Consider the following 16,426-nt stretch of genomic DNA (forward strand, 5'->3'; position numbering starts at 1 on the left):
GCCGGTTTTAGAGCAATAAATAAATCGTTAGTTTGTAAGAAAAAATTCAACATCCCGTATCTCGGAAACGAAGCATTTGCGGACATAGATTTATCAAGCAAACAGTGATTATTTTTCATGCAGAATTAACCCCTTAAATTTGTCGCACTTATTTAGAAACACCCTGTATTGATAAAGAACATGGCTAGTTGTTAAAGTCCCTAACTTTTTTATTATCCAACATAAGCGAATAAATAAAAAAACAGAATGTTAAGAAAACTAGGGGCTATAGATGGGTTTTAATTTCAATATTTTATAAAGGCTACAATATTTCACAGGGTGTTGGAAAATTGAGAGAAAACCCAGTTTGATTGGTATACCCGGTATACAATGAAAATTGACCTGGCTAGCAACAATATTACTATAGTATTTTTACTACAAAAACGTTATTACGTAGGTCAAAATTTTTGACGTAAGAGAACTGTCAAAACATTAGAATGTGACTGTTCATTATTGCCATGTTTATAATAAACATGACAATAATGAAAGTCACATTCTAATGTTTTGACAGTTCTCTTACGTCAAAAATTTTGACCTACGTAATAACGTTTTTGTAGTAAAAATACTATACAGAGATATTGTTAAAGAATATGGCTATAACATATTAAAAAATACTTAAATCGGACAACAACTTTATAAGATACGAGACATCAAAAATGACCCATTTTTTGGGGTGCCCGTTTTTCGTGCCAGTCAGTGTAGAAGGATAAGGGTTTCATTCAGATATAAGGATATTACGATGTATTTCGATGGCTAGGAGATCTTTAAGAGATAAACTAGCTGTCCATTGGCGCACTAGCTCATTTAGTAGTATACTACTTTTTGTATCTATGTTTTGTATATAAATAAAATTCTTTTAAGGACACGAGCTAGTATTATTAAATAATATACATAATAATACAAATTTTATAGACTTGACAACCACCTATGTCATGGTGTGAAAGGACTTGAATTTTTTTAGTGCTTTGAATTTCTCTTCATTCCTTCATTTCACTAGTTTCTTCATTCCTACCTAAAGGGTAAAATAGTTCGAATTAAGTTAGCAGAAACACTAAGTGGCCCATTTACACCTGAAGCAGAAGCAACAAATACAAATCCAAAATAAATCCAGCGGTAACCCCTTCTCGAAGAGAAACTCCATCTGCAGTCACATTGTCCCTTTTGGGAGTTGATTAACAAGAATTCTGAAGCGGGACCCTAGTCCTAGTACTCTACACACTCTATACACGACACTTAAGTGTAGACCACTGGTAAAGCGTCCATGTAACTACTGTTACCATTATTAACAGTTAAAAATCTTGCAAATAACTATTTTATGACTAGTATGAAATAATTCCATTTATATTTTTTACCAACAGAAATATTTGTTAATAGTAGATAATTCAGTAAATAGCCAACTAGACGCACGAAAATATTGTATGTGAATCCGTTGCATGTTATTATACGTTGTTACCACATTTGGCAGTGGTAACGCAGGAGGAATCTCGCTATCACTCGTTTCTGAAAATTTTAAGGAGCGACGGCTCTAGAGACGTCGCGTGAGCACGCTTTTGTATATCAGTATTGTAACCATTTTTTGGATTGGTAACGTTGGTTTAGTACCTATTAAAGATTACAGTGTGCGTGCATTTAAACGTGGAAAGGTGTTGCTGCGTATTGCGTAATTGATCAACTACTTGAAATGTCATTCTCCTTCTATATTTTTTTTATATAAAATTTTGAAGAAATGGGAGCATGAAAGAATTATTGAAAATGGAAGACTTAAAATATAAACAATAGTTTTCAAAATATGTTCTTTTTCCTACTTGTTCATTTTTTTATGTTAATTTTATGGTAATGGTAGAATAATATCTTTAGTTTGTTTATTATTTATTGTTATACCTATTACATTTTGGGAATAGTGATTTGTTTAATTTTATCCCACAGGATTGAATACAAAAAGTTATATTTGGGAGGTTCAAAATAATTTTTTTAAAAAAGATTTTTTTACATCTGGTTTTGGTGACACTTTAGAAAAAGCCACGCGTTGCCACTGGTGTACACAGAGAAGCAGGATCCTCGAAACGAAGAGAAAGATTCTCCAAAAATTCTGCAGAAAAGTCAATAATTTTCCAGAGAAAGAAGTCCTTCGCTCCATGAAAAATTGCTTATAGAACAGCCAGGTAAAGAAGAAGGAGCAACAAAAGAAAAAGGAATCATGTTGAATCTTAGGAATCCAACGTCGTCTAAGGTTTCATATTTTTCTTTAAGTGGCTTCTTCGCGACGAATGTCGGCAATCAACATAGCTATTCGGAATTTAGAGACGGCTGCTCTGAAAAGTTCATTTGATGTACTTCCGAACCATTTACTCAGATTGCGCAGCAACGGTATTCTACTTCTCTCTTTGATTCTTTTTCCTTGAATCTTTCCCTACATAAACAATTGGAACAAGTTGTATCTCTGTCCGAGATATTTCAAGTTTCTAAGATTCCATAGAGAGCCCTTGTGCGAAGCATAAGAGAATAGGTGATAACCTAGAAGGTTTGGTCCTTTTCATATAATATGTCTGTCTCCTGTTTCATTTCAAAGAGAAAGTAATTCTTCACAATAGTTAGGTTTTGATTTTAAAGATAAATGAAACAGCGAAGATTATTATTCCATTTATTATAACAACAATTTTACTACACAATTATACATGTATTAATAACTTTAATTTTTGGCATAATAGGTAACCTGTTGCATACAAATTTGAATATGTACAAATACCTACATGAATAGACACATTTACAAAAAAGTATGTACAATAGCATTTTGTATAAATATAAGTACGATTTGCACTAACAGCAAAATAATTACACAACACTTTTATTTAAAATTGAGCTTTTTGAAATTATTTTAAAATATTGTTGAATTTCACTAAATATTTCGAATACTAAGGCAAATAATGATACAGATTTTGTTCCAAAAATTGAGGAATTGGTTTTTAATGTACCTAGACTTAAGAGGATCGGTACGTATTTTCGACTGTAATGCTATTCAAATGGGGATTCATTTTTTTCGAATCCTGAGAAAACTAATAAGTATTTTTTTAAAATTTAAACGCGGAATGAAAGATTACGTTATTAGCGAGGGCCGAAAGTCCCTGAGAACTTCTATAATGTTTATTTTAATAAGTTACAGGGGTGAAAAACTAAGAGAAAATTTAGTGTGATTTTTAATTTTAAATTTCTCATTCAAAATAAACTTTTTATTAATTCTAAGGGACTTTCGGCCCTCGGTAATAATTTAGTCTTTCATTCTGCGTTTAAATTTTTCAAAAATATTTATTGGTTTTTTCAGGATTCGAAAAAAATGAACATAATGCAGTGGTAATATTTTCCAAATCTATCTTTGTCTTACAACTCACTCAGCCGAATATAATATTGTCAGCATATATTGTCAGTCAGACACTGACAATCAGTGACAATTTTAAATGTTTGACATTGCATCGGGAATATTTTGAGTTATTGATTTAATATTATTGATATATAGTGTATTTGATAAATAATTGATTTAAGACGTGAACTTAATAAAAAGTTATTTATTGTGTATTATTTGTGGAAGATCCAAGCAGAGAATACATCAGGTTAATATATTCTGTGATCCAAGTATTTTGTTGTTAAAGATGTTCAAAATTGTAAGCGTTCCATAACAATATATTATTAAAAAATCACTTTAACACTTTTCCTCTTTTCTCGATTGAGTATTAGTTTTTGTTGTACAAATAAATTATTACAATCACTGAATACATAGTTAGTGAAAAAATTATCACATTTATTATCTAAATTAATTATTTGCAATTATAAACATAACGGTTATCCAAGAACATTCAAAAGCCATCTCTTTAAATTAATGATGACATTTTCAAGTAGAATGACATTCTAGTATTGTTTACATATCCATACCAGTGTGAATTTTACTACACGTAATTTGCCGTGTAAAGACAGAAAAAGTAGGGATACACGTAAAATATTTGCGAATTATGTACCCTTAGCATTTATTGATAGTCCAAGTAATGAAGCTTAAAATAGGACAAACCCTCGCAATTTTTATAGAATGGATCGATTTGCTTGAAAATTTGAAAATAAGTAGTGGATAGTTCAAGGATCAAAATCTATATGATGCCGAAAGGCGCTTTTACCATGGGGGTGGTTGCCACCCCATCTCGGGGGTGGAAATCATTCATTATAAGCAAAAAGCGTTCTATACATTTTTTTCATAAAATTAATAGTTTAGATTTATTCGCTATCGAAAGTGTTAGTTTTATATCGAAAAAATCAATGTTTTTAATAAGTTTTCTGCTAATATCTCAAAAAGTTTTTGTTTTATCAAAACAACTTTACTTAACAAAAATGTACATTTTGAAAAAATAAACAAAACCGTTTTTTTTTTTATTTTCTTTAAGACCAATAGTAATCGAACTATACTTTATTATATTATGTTGGCTCTTCTTCGTCAAGTGCTAAAAATATTGTAGTTTCAAAGTCAAAGGACGGAAAACTATGCATTCTTCGAGGATAACTTGTTGAAACTAAATTAAAGCATTTAAAAATATTTATCTCCAGAAATGAAAAGAATCTCTAGCTAAAAAATTAAGCGACTTTAAATGAAAAGAATGTCAGTCCCTATTTCGTTTTCAGCGAAAAGGTGATCGTAAACAACCCCCTAATCACGACCCTAATTAAAATTTGTCATTGACCTGATTTCGTTTCCATGATTTATGCATTCTTAATAAATTCTAGAAGTTTTATCGGCTTAGAATGATTAGTTTTTAAGAAAATTGAGTTAAAAGCGAATAACGAGTTTTTGTAGTTTAGTAAAAAATGCCCTTTTCTTCAGAATAGGAAGATTAGCATTAGAGATACGACAAAATATTTAAATATTAAATTGTAGCCTATTTAATTCTCAAGAAATTGGATTGCAAAAAATTTTTTTACGGCAAAAATTGAGTGAGCTATTGATAATTAAAAGTTGTAATATCATGCAAAAACCACCTTTACCAACCCATTCAATGCCACCTCTTTTTGTGACTGAGAATTTTAGAAGGATTTAATATTAATAGCCTTATAGATCTTGTAAGAACCTACAAAAGTCTTTTTTAACGAACTTTCTAAGATAAAAAATAAATAAGTTACGATTAAAAAATCAATATATTTTTTTTTTTTTAACAAAAAAGAGAAATCCAATTGGAAGCATAATAACGTAAGTTAGCGATGTTTTTAGTCATTGGCCTTATTTATTCTTCTTTGTTTATGTATTATTAATAGATTCTAGAAGTTGGACTGGCTTAGAATGATTAGCTTTTAAAAAACTGAAGTTTAAAACGAATAAAGAATGTTTGCAATTTGGTAAAAAATGTCATTTTCTTCAGAATAGAAAGATTAGCATCAGAGATACGAAAAAATGTTTAGGTAGGTAATTTAATTCACAAGAAATTGGTTTGATAAAATTTGTTCTACGGCAAAAATTTCACTTTCGGTAGCGAATAAATCAAAAACTATTAATTTTATCACAAAAATGTATAGATCATTTTTTGCTTAGAATGAATGTTTTTATTAACTTTTGCGGTCAAAATATTAACTGCTATTTTTAAATAACAGCAAACCCATATATGTATAACTTTACTAATAAAAATACTTTGTTGTAATTGTAAACATATTTATAATACGGGATTCCGGGAAAATCATTTATTTTCTTTTTCATGTGTAAAGTTATTAATTTTATTAGAAATATTTCTGAGTTAAAAACTGACAATTATCTTTATCGGAGATGAAGATTACAAAATTGTTAATTTTAACAAACTATTATTCATGTGATAATCCGATAAAGAATTTTAGACTATGATAGTTTATTAAATTTCAGCACATTTTTTTCCTGCAAAAATCCAATAAAACATGGCGTAAATTGGAAACTAAATAATACGAAAAAAAAGACGGTTAGATGGGGCCCATATTTATAACGAAAAACAAAATAGCAAAGCGATTGTAGTAAATTTAAATTTAAGTGTACTGAAAACCTCTCTGAAGACTATAGAAACAAACTGTAGAAATTACTGAAGTCTAGTAGTAGTCTAGTGTAGAATAATTTTTATTTTGTAATATAACTGTCAAACTAATTAGGAGTAGATTTGTCCCTAAAACTTCCCCAAGAAAGGAAGGAACATTTAGTAAGAAATGTTTCTTTCCACAAGCTTACCGTGAATGAATTCCCGTGTGCCAAAAGTTTTTTACAAAAACGCTGTGTATATTCTCAGATAATATAATAATGCTGTAGCTAATACTGATTCTACTGGATGATATTCTAAAGAAGACAATCGCGGAAAATGGTAACCAGTTAATAAAATATCAGAAGATATTGGTTTAAATTAAAAAAAAACTACTCTACGCCATAAAAGGCAAAAATAAATTTCATTTCCTACAGCAACCATAGACTTACCAACTCCGGGCAATTTACCAAAGTTATATAAAAGTACCAAATTGTAAATATTTCAATTGTTGCAGTTCAAAGTAAATATTTCAATTGTTGCAGTTGGATTTTTCTTGACAGATACAGAACTTTAGTTCTTCTATAATAGAATTATTTGTTAGAATCTATGTAGTTAAAGTCGAGAAATATTTAGTGAAACTCGTTAAAAAAATATTACAGGTTACTTGGCGTTTCATCATTTTCTTTATAAATATGAAGCACTTACATATTAAAAAGTCATTTGCACGTAAACCCATTTTTATATACACTTAACAATGTACATATCACTTAGAAGGTCCATGCTGCACTCTAAGAATTAATTAATATTATTCTGAAGCTGTTTCCTTATGACATATTAAACAATTTACTATTTTATTTAAGAATAAAGCCACCATTTACGTTTGAAATTAAATTTCGGCTTTATTTCCAAATAAAAAAATTAATTAATTACGATCGTTTAAAGTTTGAGTACTTTAAAATCTTATGAAATAAATACAGAGTGTTCCAATGAAAAGTTCCCCCTCCCCCAAAAACTCAGAAATAGAAATTAAGAATTTCTTCAAAATTTAAAAAACATTTCAGTATAGACTTATTACGAATATTTTTGATTTATTGTTTATTGATATCCATATTAAAGAGTTTATTGATATATTTGTAATTTTATTAAAACATTCTTAGATTACAGCCACTAGTCCAACTTTTTAGTTCTTTTACATTCACACCAATCCAGACATAGGCGGCCTACTTACAGGACTAGAAGGCAGACTATGTACAGCAGCGGCCACTGCTGCCTGGTGGTGGTAGTACAAACTGCTGGGGTATCCAGGTGATGATACCACAGAGGTACCGCCGGCGCTACCGCTGTCTCTACTTTCCAAAGGATGATGAAGACTGAGAGGATGGTTTTGTTCGAATGGATGTCGTATCGAGGAATTTGCAGATTCGTGGTAGAGGATCGGTACTCGGACAAGGCGTTGGGCTGCATGAGCCATGTTGGCAGCTTCAAGTTCCGCTGCTAGTTGCCGCTTCCACTTGTTTCTGCGATTTTGGAACCATATTTTTACCTGAAATACAAACAAAGCTCTTTAGTTGATAGAGTAAAAAAAGCATGAAACACAAGAACAACGAACTGAATTAAGCAAAAGTGGTTTAAGCGATACTTTCAAGCATGTTAGCACAACTGAAGTTTGGCACATCTTTCGTAGTGTCCTAACTTTCTACCTTCTACCAGTTGGGCTATTTCTCAACGTTTGTGAAATTGAGTCATACAAGGCCCTGCCAAAATCAAGTTTTCCAGGCCCGGCCCCAGGGGTGGGTGAACTGGGCGGCTGCCCAGGGCGGCAAATTCAGGGGCGGCAAATTCAGGGGCGACAAATTTTAGAGGACAGTTAATTTTTGAAATTGAAGAAATAATGTCTTATATTTTTAATATTATAAAAAATCAATATTATGAACAAGAGCGGCAAAAATGCAACTGTAAAAACGAGAATTAAGTAAATGAAACAATAACAATTGCAAGGTTCGGAATTGCAATTTGACGGAAAATCGACAACACCGCCTTTTTCTTCATCGCATAAAAATAGTAGGATCAGAACTAAACTAAATTCACTGAAATTCACTTAGAATTAACTTTACTGAAAATGGTTATAATAATTAGAAACATATGGCTGAAACTTTATCCAGCCAAGTCTCCAGCTCATCTACAGTCACAGCGACAGTGGGTAGAACTAGCAATTAGACTAGAATCGGGCAAAATCATAGATGAAGAAGCACAAAAAGTTCTAAATTCAGAAACTGGTCATTGGAAAAATGTAATACAACGACTTATATCAATAATACAGTTCTTAGAACATTAGTGTCATCTAATGAGGGGCGATTCTGATAAACATTTTCATCAAAACAATGGTAAATTTTTTAAGCTTTTTGAGCTATTTAAAAATTTTGATTCTGTGTTAGAAGAGCACATTAGGAGAATAACTAATGGGAGTAACAAGCAGCATCACTACTTGGGAAAACGTATTCAAAAAGAAAAAATTATTTAGCTCCTCCATGACCAAATCAAAAATAAAATTTTAAACTTTTTGAAATCAGCAAAGTATTACAGCATAAATTTAGATTGTATAACTGATATTGCTGGGGTGGAACAGATGACTATTGTTGTACATTTTGTCGATTTAGGTTCTTGTTCACAAAGTGTTCAAATTGAAGAACATTTTCTTGGATTTGTGCCTGTAGTGGAAACCACTGGCATGGAAGTTACAGAGTCCCAGAATGAACTGGGAATACCTTTGGAAGATATGAGAGGACAAGGGTATGATAATGGGGCAAGCATGGAAGAGAAGAACTTGGGAGTTCAAAATAGAATTTTGAAAATGAATCCTAGAGCATTTTTTGTCCCGTGGTCTAGCCATTTATTTAACTTTCTGTTTTAGGAAATTGTAAACATGATGAAGTCCAACGTCTGAATACTAACATTCCACCTAGAAAATTAAGAAAAAAACAAAAGAGAGATATAAAATGCTAAAAAATTGGGATTTGCTTGGGCCAGGAAGTCTGTCACACCTTACTTGGCCACAGGAAGGTTAAATAATATATTGCAATTTTAGCTGTATTAAGAAATAGAATCAAAGGAGGATGACTTACCTGAGTTTCTGTAAGATGCAAGCTAGCCGCCAATCCCGCTCTTTCCGAAGACGACAAGTACCTCTTCATGTCAAACGTACTCTCCAGCTGAAACACTTGCGACCTCGAGAACACAGTCCTGGTTTTCTTTTTTCGCTTATTCGATAACGAATTCCCAGGACTCATACTTGCACCATTTCCCTTTTTGTCTTTATCATTATCGTAATCGCTTTCTTCGTCTTCTATATCTTCCTCTATAACCAAATTCTCGTTTTCTCGATAAGGACTTTTTGATCTAATATTAATATAATTCTGATCGAGGAAAGCTGGGTGAGAGGATGGAATGATACTTGAATTGTTTGGACTAGAAGGTGGCGATCTTTGGTGGTCTGAAGGAGAAGAGGGGCGAGAAGAACGACTCTCGGTGTTGGTGATTGGTTGGGGATGTGGAGACATCGGCGGGCTGGGGTCTTCGGTTGTTGATCCACCTGCAACAAAAGAAAACATAAAATAGTAAGATCGCTAAACAATACTGAAGTGTTCAAAATGTGGTGTCTCATATTATAAATGAAGAGGTTTTAAGAAGATTGCTAAAACCCAAAGAGTATTATAAAGTTAAATGTTTCAAGTTAAAATGACCTGATGTTGCTAAGGAATTGACTTTATATTTTTGTAAAATTATTTATAGCAAATTTATATTTATCATAAATCATTTATAGCAAATAATATAGTATACCTTATTTTTACTTCTTGAATAAGATAACCATGAACGTAGAAAAGTTTCATGTGAATATGACTACAAAATTATCTTTTCAAAAAAAAATAAATGAATAAATATCTCAATAAACTTTTTAGAGATTAAAAATATTCTGTCTCGTCATCATCAATTTTTGCTTTTGTCTATTAATCTGTTTTTTTTTACATAATATAATATCGAATAAAAAACACATTGTCAAGGATGTGTTATTTATAAACAAACTCAGTATTGGAAGAGATCACCATTTAATCAGAGAAAAAATAAGTATCAACGCCAAAAAGGACAAAAATAGGCTAGCACATCATAGACGCCCTACGATGGACGAAATGAAATAACATAAAATAAGTGAGTAGGTACTCAAGAAATTCTGAACAACAGCTTATTTAACAAAGAGAATCTATGTTACTGGAATTAGTTCAGAAATCCACTGCGCATCCGCTAGGAAAAATATTCTGATTCGGATTTTTTGCACAATCTTACTCAAAAAGGACTCATTTTAACAAATTTGCATGTTGCCAGGACCAAAAGGTGGTCAAAATATTTTTAAAACGTTTTTCTTTGTTTTTTCCTAAAATTATTTTTTTTAATGGAAAAAAGTTTTTCTAGGTTTTTTGGATCATTCCAAACAGAAAAGGTCTTTAGTGACTTTTCTCTAAAAATGATAGTTTTTGACATATAAGCGATTAAAAATTGAAAAATTGCGAAATCGGCCATTTTTAACCCTCAAAAACTATGTAAAAAACTGAAAATTTGAATGTTGCCCAGGTAGATAGATATTCTTTAAACATCGATTGATGAAATTCCGAAGAGTTTTTTGCAATACAGTATTCAAAACTCCTTTGTTTTTTAATTGCTAATCAAGCGTGCGCGACACTATTTTCCACCGACAGTATGGTGCAAATGGAAGGAATAAATTCGTTATTTCGTAAATTGGCGACTTTAAGGAAAAATCCCGAAACAAGTCGATTTTTATTTTTAAGTTATGATATTGTAGCACATATGGTATACTAGTGACGTCATCCATCTGGACGTGATGACGTAATCGATGATTTTTTTTAAATAAGAATAGGGTCGTGTGCTAGCTCATTTGAAAGGTTCTTCAATTCTCTATTCGGTAATATAAACATTTACATAATTATTTATACGGGGTGTCCAAAAAATTTTTATTAAATTAAATTATTTGATAAAAAAAGAAGTAGAAGGACACCCTGTATAAATAATTGTGTACATGTTTACCGAATAGAGAATTAAAGAACCTTTCAAATGAGCTACCACACGGCCCCTATCCTCATTTAAAAAAATCATCGATTACGTTATCACGCCCAGACGGATGAGAAACTAGTATACCATATATGCCACAATATCATAACTTAAAAATAAAAATCGACCTGTTTCGGGATTTTTCCTTAAAGTCGCCGGTTTACGAAATAACGAATTTATTCCTTTCATTTGCACCATACTGTCGGTGGAAAATAATGTCATGCACGCTTGATTAGCAATTAAAAAACAAAAATTGCAAAAAACTCTTCGGGATTTCATCAATCGATGTTTAAAGAATATCTACCTACCTTAACAACATTCAAATTTTCAGTTTTTCACATAGTTTTTGAGGGTTAAAAATTGCCGATTCGCAATTTTTCAATTTTTAATCGGCAATATGTCAAAAACTATAATTTTTAGAGAAAAGTCACTAAAGACCTTTTCTGTTTGGAATGATCCAAAAAACCTAAAAAAAACTTTTTTCCATGCAAAAAAAATAATTAAAAAAAAAACAAAAAAAAAACACGTTTAAACAATTTTTGACCACCTTTTGGTCCTGGCAACATGCAAATTTGTTAAAAGTAGTCCTTTTTGAGTAAGATTGTGCAAAAAATCCGAATCAGAATATTTTTCCTAGCGGATGCGCAGTGGCTTTCTGGACTAAATTAAATGAGCTCGAGTAAAAACAAGATCAGAAATAAAAAGAGCAGTTAAAAAAGCCAAAATAAACTCAAATAACAGTTAATTAAAACAAACCACCCGAGCAACCATAGAGCAAAGAAAAAGCCTGACAAATGGAACCACTGAATATAGAGAAACAAACAAAAGAACAAGAAAATTTTTTGAAAAGTATTACAAAGAACTATACTCCGACCAAGTACTAAAACCAGATGAAATACAACTTCGCAATATATCTAACGTCGGCTCGGAAATGCCTCCTGAAATAGCTAAACGAGAAATAGAATTAGCCTTATCCCGAATGAAAAACGGCCACGCTCCAGGGCAAGGCGAAATTACAACTGAGACGATTAAAATATGTGGAGAAATAACTTTAATCACTTGCGATTTGCAGATGAAATTGTACTAATTATCACTTGTGCACAGGAGTTACAAGAAATGTTAACATACTTAAAACAAGCATCGGACTAGAGTACAAGAGTACTTACTAGAGTACAAAACAAGAGAGTAGGGCTAAAAATGAATATTGAGAAAACTGAGGTAATGTTAGCTGAATAAGCAAATCTCTTGACTCTTGATGATAGGAATATTGAAAATGTAGAAGAATATGTGTACTTGGGATAAGAAAATCAAACTACAGAAATAGCCAGAAGAATAGGAATGCCTTGGATAGCAGTAGGTAAACTATCATCATCATCAATGGTGCTACAGCCCTATGAAAGAACCTCGACCTTCCCAAGTCTATTACGCCAGTCAGTCCTATCCATTGCCAACCGTTGCCAGTTTGCTGCGCCTATTTTTCTCCCATCCTCATCTACACCATCCTTCTATCTAAGTATTGGCCTACCCCTATTTCTACTTCCCACAGGTTGTGACATAAAGATTCTTCTAGGAGGGTTGTTATGCTGGGATCTTGCTAGATGTCCTGCCCATCTTAGTCTCCCTATTCTTATAAGAGATACTACGTCTTTACCACCAAATATATGTTTATATCTGTGGTATACCTCGTAGTTGTACCTACTCCTCCAAATACCATTTTCACAGATGCCACTGAATATTACTCTCAGGATCCTTCGTTCAAATATAAGCAGAAGGTTTTCATCTGCCTTGGAGATGGTCCATGTCTCCGATCCATATGTCAACACTGGTTGTGTAAGGGTTTTGTATATGGTTATTTTTGTTTTTTGGCGTAAGTTTCTGCTTCTCATATGTCTACTCAGTCCAAAATAGCATTTGTTCGCTAGGATTATCCTTCGCTTAATTTATTCCGTCATGACGTTCTCCTTGGTGATCAGGGAGCCTAAGTATGTGAATTTGTCCACCGCTTCAAAGGTAGAGTTATCAACAGTGAATTGGTGACCGATGTTTCTGGCTCTATTGTTGGGTGTTGATGCCAACATGTTGATGTTGATGTTTTCTCCTCGTTTACTTTCAGGCCCATATTTTTTGAGGCATTTGAGAAGGTGGTATACATTTCTTCTAGTTTGCGTGTTGTGCGGTCAACTAGGTCCACGTCATCTGCATATGCCAATATTTGGGATGATTTAATAAACCATTTCCTCTGTTGTCTATTCGTGCATCTCTGACCGCCTTTTCCAGAGCTATGTTGAAGAGGAGACACGCCAGAGCATCTCCCTGTCGCAGCCCAACATTTGTTTCAAACTTTACTATAAAAAGCTTTATTATAACATATCCAAAAATCCAAAAGCCTCGGCTACCAAACTAAGAGTCACGCAGAGAAGAATGGAGCGGTCAATGTTAGGAATAACTCTGCGAGACAAAATCAGAAACGAAGAAATCAGGAGAAGAACAAAGGTGACTGACGTCATCGAGAGGATAGCCAGGTTGAAGTAGAGATGGGCAGGACACATAGCCAGAATGACAGATGAGCGATGGACGAAGAAGTTATTGGAATGGAGGCCAAGAGAAGACAAGAGAAGCGTCGGTCGACCGCCTACAAGATGGACTGACGACTTAAGAAAGGTAAATAAAAACTGGATGAGAGCGGCGCAGGATAGATGGGGTTGGAAACGAGGGGAGGAGGCCTATTTTCAGCAGTGAACTTTTGAGGCTGGATGATGAAACATCCAGCAGATTTAAAACAAAAGGTTTTGACGCATGTATCCTTCCTCTCATGACTTATGGAGTGGAGATTTAGAACAACTCAAAGAGCTGCTGAGAGACTTATGATAAATGTAAGTTGAAGAGATCATATTTATGACAAACGAAGATCTAAGAATAAGAACTAAATTAAAAGGTGATATTGAAGCTATTGCAAAATCTAAATGGAAGTGAGCAGCACATGTAACAAGGGAAAGCAAAGAGAAGTGGGCAAAGTGACCAAAAGCACGTAAACAAGGCATAGGATGATAGGAAGACCGAAAAAAAGATGGATCGGCAACATTAGAGAAAAAGCAGGAAGAAACTAGCACCGGCTAGCTCAAGACAGGCGAATATGGACAAGACAAGGGGAGACCTATGTCCAGGGCTGGACCAGAATAGGCTTCTAAGGAAGATTCTTTTTTTTGAGCTATGTATTATGAATTCAATTAATGTCTCATGAAAAAAGATCAATTTTAATTTATAAAATCATTAGGTATACAGTGGAACCCCGTTAACTCGGATTAATTGGGACCGAGGCCGATCCGGGTTATCGAAAATCCGGGTTAGCCGGAGAAAATGGTAAAAATTAATAAAATATGGTATGCTTACAGATAAACTCCGTTATAATTGTCACACAGACACTGGTAAACCACGTTCGCATTCCACACAAAACCACACATACAAAGCGTCGTCAAAAGTCTCATTCTTAGCTTTATTAGCTTTGCACCGATTAAACTATCTTTTGTTATAATTTTGAAAAAAAAATTCTTCGATTTTAGTTCTATTTTTCTTCCAATCCGATACTGTAGATGTACCGACACCATAATATAATGCTGCAAGATTCACCTTTATCAATTCTACTTAATGCTTATAGTTTCTTTTCCATTGTCACTACAACATTTTTACGTTTTGTTGCCCTTATAGACAAAAGACACGCAAACACAAAATCTGAATAAATTTACGAACGATTACAAAACGGAAGCGAACAATAATACGACTTTACTAGACACAATACCGTCTCTGATGTTATGTTATTTAATAACAGTGATGACTAAGACCATTGTTAAAAAAATAATTTTAATAGTCTTTTCTAAACAATGCTAACACAGACAGTTTCAAAAAAATAAAGGATAATACAGGTGCCTGTTGTTTTCGACAATGAATGTGGTGTACCATGAGTCATTTTTACTATGGTATTATGTAGTTCAATCCGGTTCCATTATCTCTCGAATATTATATTACACAGAGTTGGTACAAAACCTCGTGAACCTTGAAAATGCGTATGTATAACCGAAATAAAATGAAGCCAAAAACATACGACTATTTTATTTGCTGCGAATTGCGCGACAGGGTCCCATCTGCACCCTGATATTTTCAGTAATGTCGGATTCATCAATCGTTTCGTTCGTATATTGACGTCACCAAATGAATGAATTAGGTTCACGAGATTTTGTAACAGCAATACATTTTTATTGTTGAAATGTTTGTCTGATAAAAATCGGTCCGGGTTAGCCGGAGTTCCGGGTTATCGGGGGCCGACTTATCGGGGTTCCACTGTACTTAAAGGACATCGCACACATCTTATGGAAAATATAATGTCACTCAAATTCAATAAGATTTATACGAATAGATTCGTTTTAAATTAACGGTTAAATCTTATCATTGCGCCAACTCCATATTTTCAATAATAAGAGCAGAAATTGATATAAATAAATCTGAAATCAAATGGATACGTACATAAGTTAGAGAGAGAAAAAATATTTTATAATACCCAAATTGTCGGTACTTCATAAATCAGCGGATTAGTTTCACTAATCCGCTTAGGCCCAGCGGGGTTTAAGCTTTTTTGAATAGCACCCAGAGCAATAGTGATTGTAACTGACAGTTTTACTGACTCCAAAAATGTGATTTCGATAAACTTTAATTGCAATTTGCGCCGTAATTAATCATAATTAAGAGTTGGCGCAATGATAAGATTTGACCGTTAATTTAAAACGAATCTATTCGTATAAATTTTATTGAATTTGAGTGACATTATATTTTCCATAAGATGTGTGCGATGTCCTGTTTGGATGAAATTATTATTATAATATTTTTTAATTCATATTAGGGAAATCCACACCTTGAACCACCACTGCCTTATTAAATTTAAACTTGAAAATCATATGCAATAACGGTTTTTGGCACACCAAAAGGACTGTTATAAAATATAATGTGTCCATTAACATAACAGCATGACCACACTAAGAGTTTAAGCTAAATTTTTAATTAAATTGAAGTGTTCTCATTTGTTTAGTACGACGAAGTGCCATTAACGAGTGGTGGATAAACATCACTAAAAGCGACATTTTGGACATTTACAAGCATCAAAACCATTTGTCCTCTAAGAAACACCTGGCAGTCGGTGAACATGTTAATATATTTTTGCACGTTTTGTCAATTTCATGAAGGAATGAATTCGTTTGCATTTATTATATTAGGTG

General features: G+C 32.9%; 1 protein-coding gene across 1 annotated transcript in view; it reads right to left on the reverse strand.

Moving 5' to 3' along the window:
- Positions 1-2,727: 2,727 nt before the first annotated feature.
- Positions 2,728-16,426, reverse strand: part of LOC126879857 (homeobox protein Hmx) — a 77,854-nt gene continuing 64,155 nt past the window's right edge. Inside the window, exons 4-5 of the mRNA XM_050643172.1 lie at positions 9,167-9,633; positions 2,728-7,587 (exon numbers count right to left, since the gene is read on the reverse strand). Coding sequence (XP_050499129.1) covers positions 7,240-7,587; positions 9,167-9,633 — 815 coding nt within the window. The 3' untranslated portion in view covers positions 2,728-7,239. The remainder of the gene's footprint in view (positions 7,588-9,166; positions 9,634-16,426) is intronic.

This window comes from Diabrotica virgifera, chromosome 2 (genome assembly GCF_917563875.1).
Source record: "Diabrotica virgifera virgifera chromosome 2, PGI_DIABVI_V3a".
Taxonomy (NCBI): domain Eukaryota; kingdom Metazoa; phylum Arthropoda; class Insecta; order Coleoptera; family Chrysomelidae; genus Diabrotica; species Diabrotica virgifera.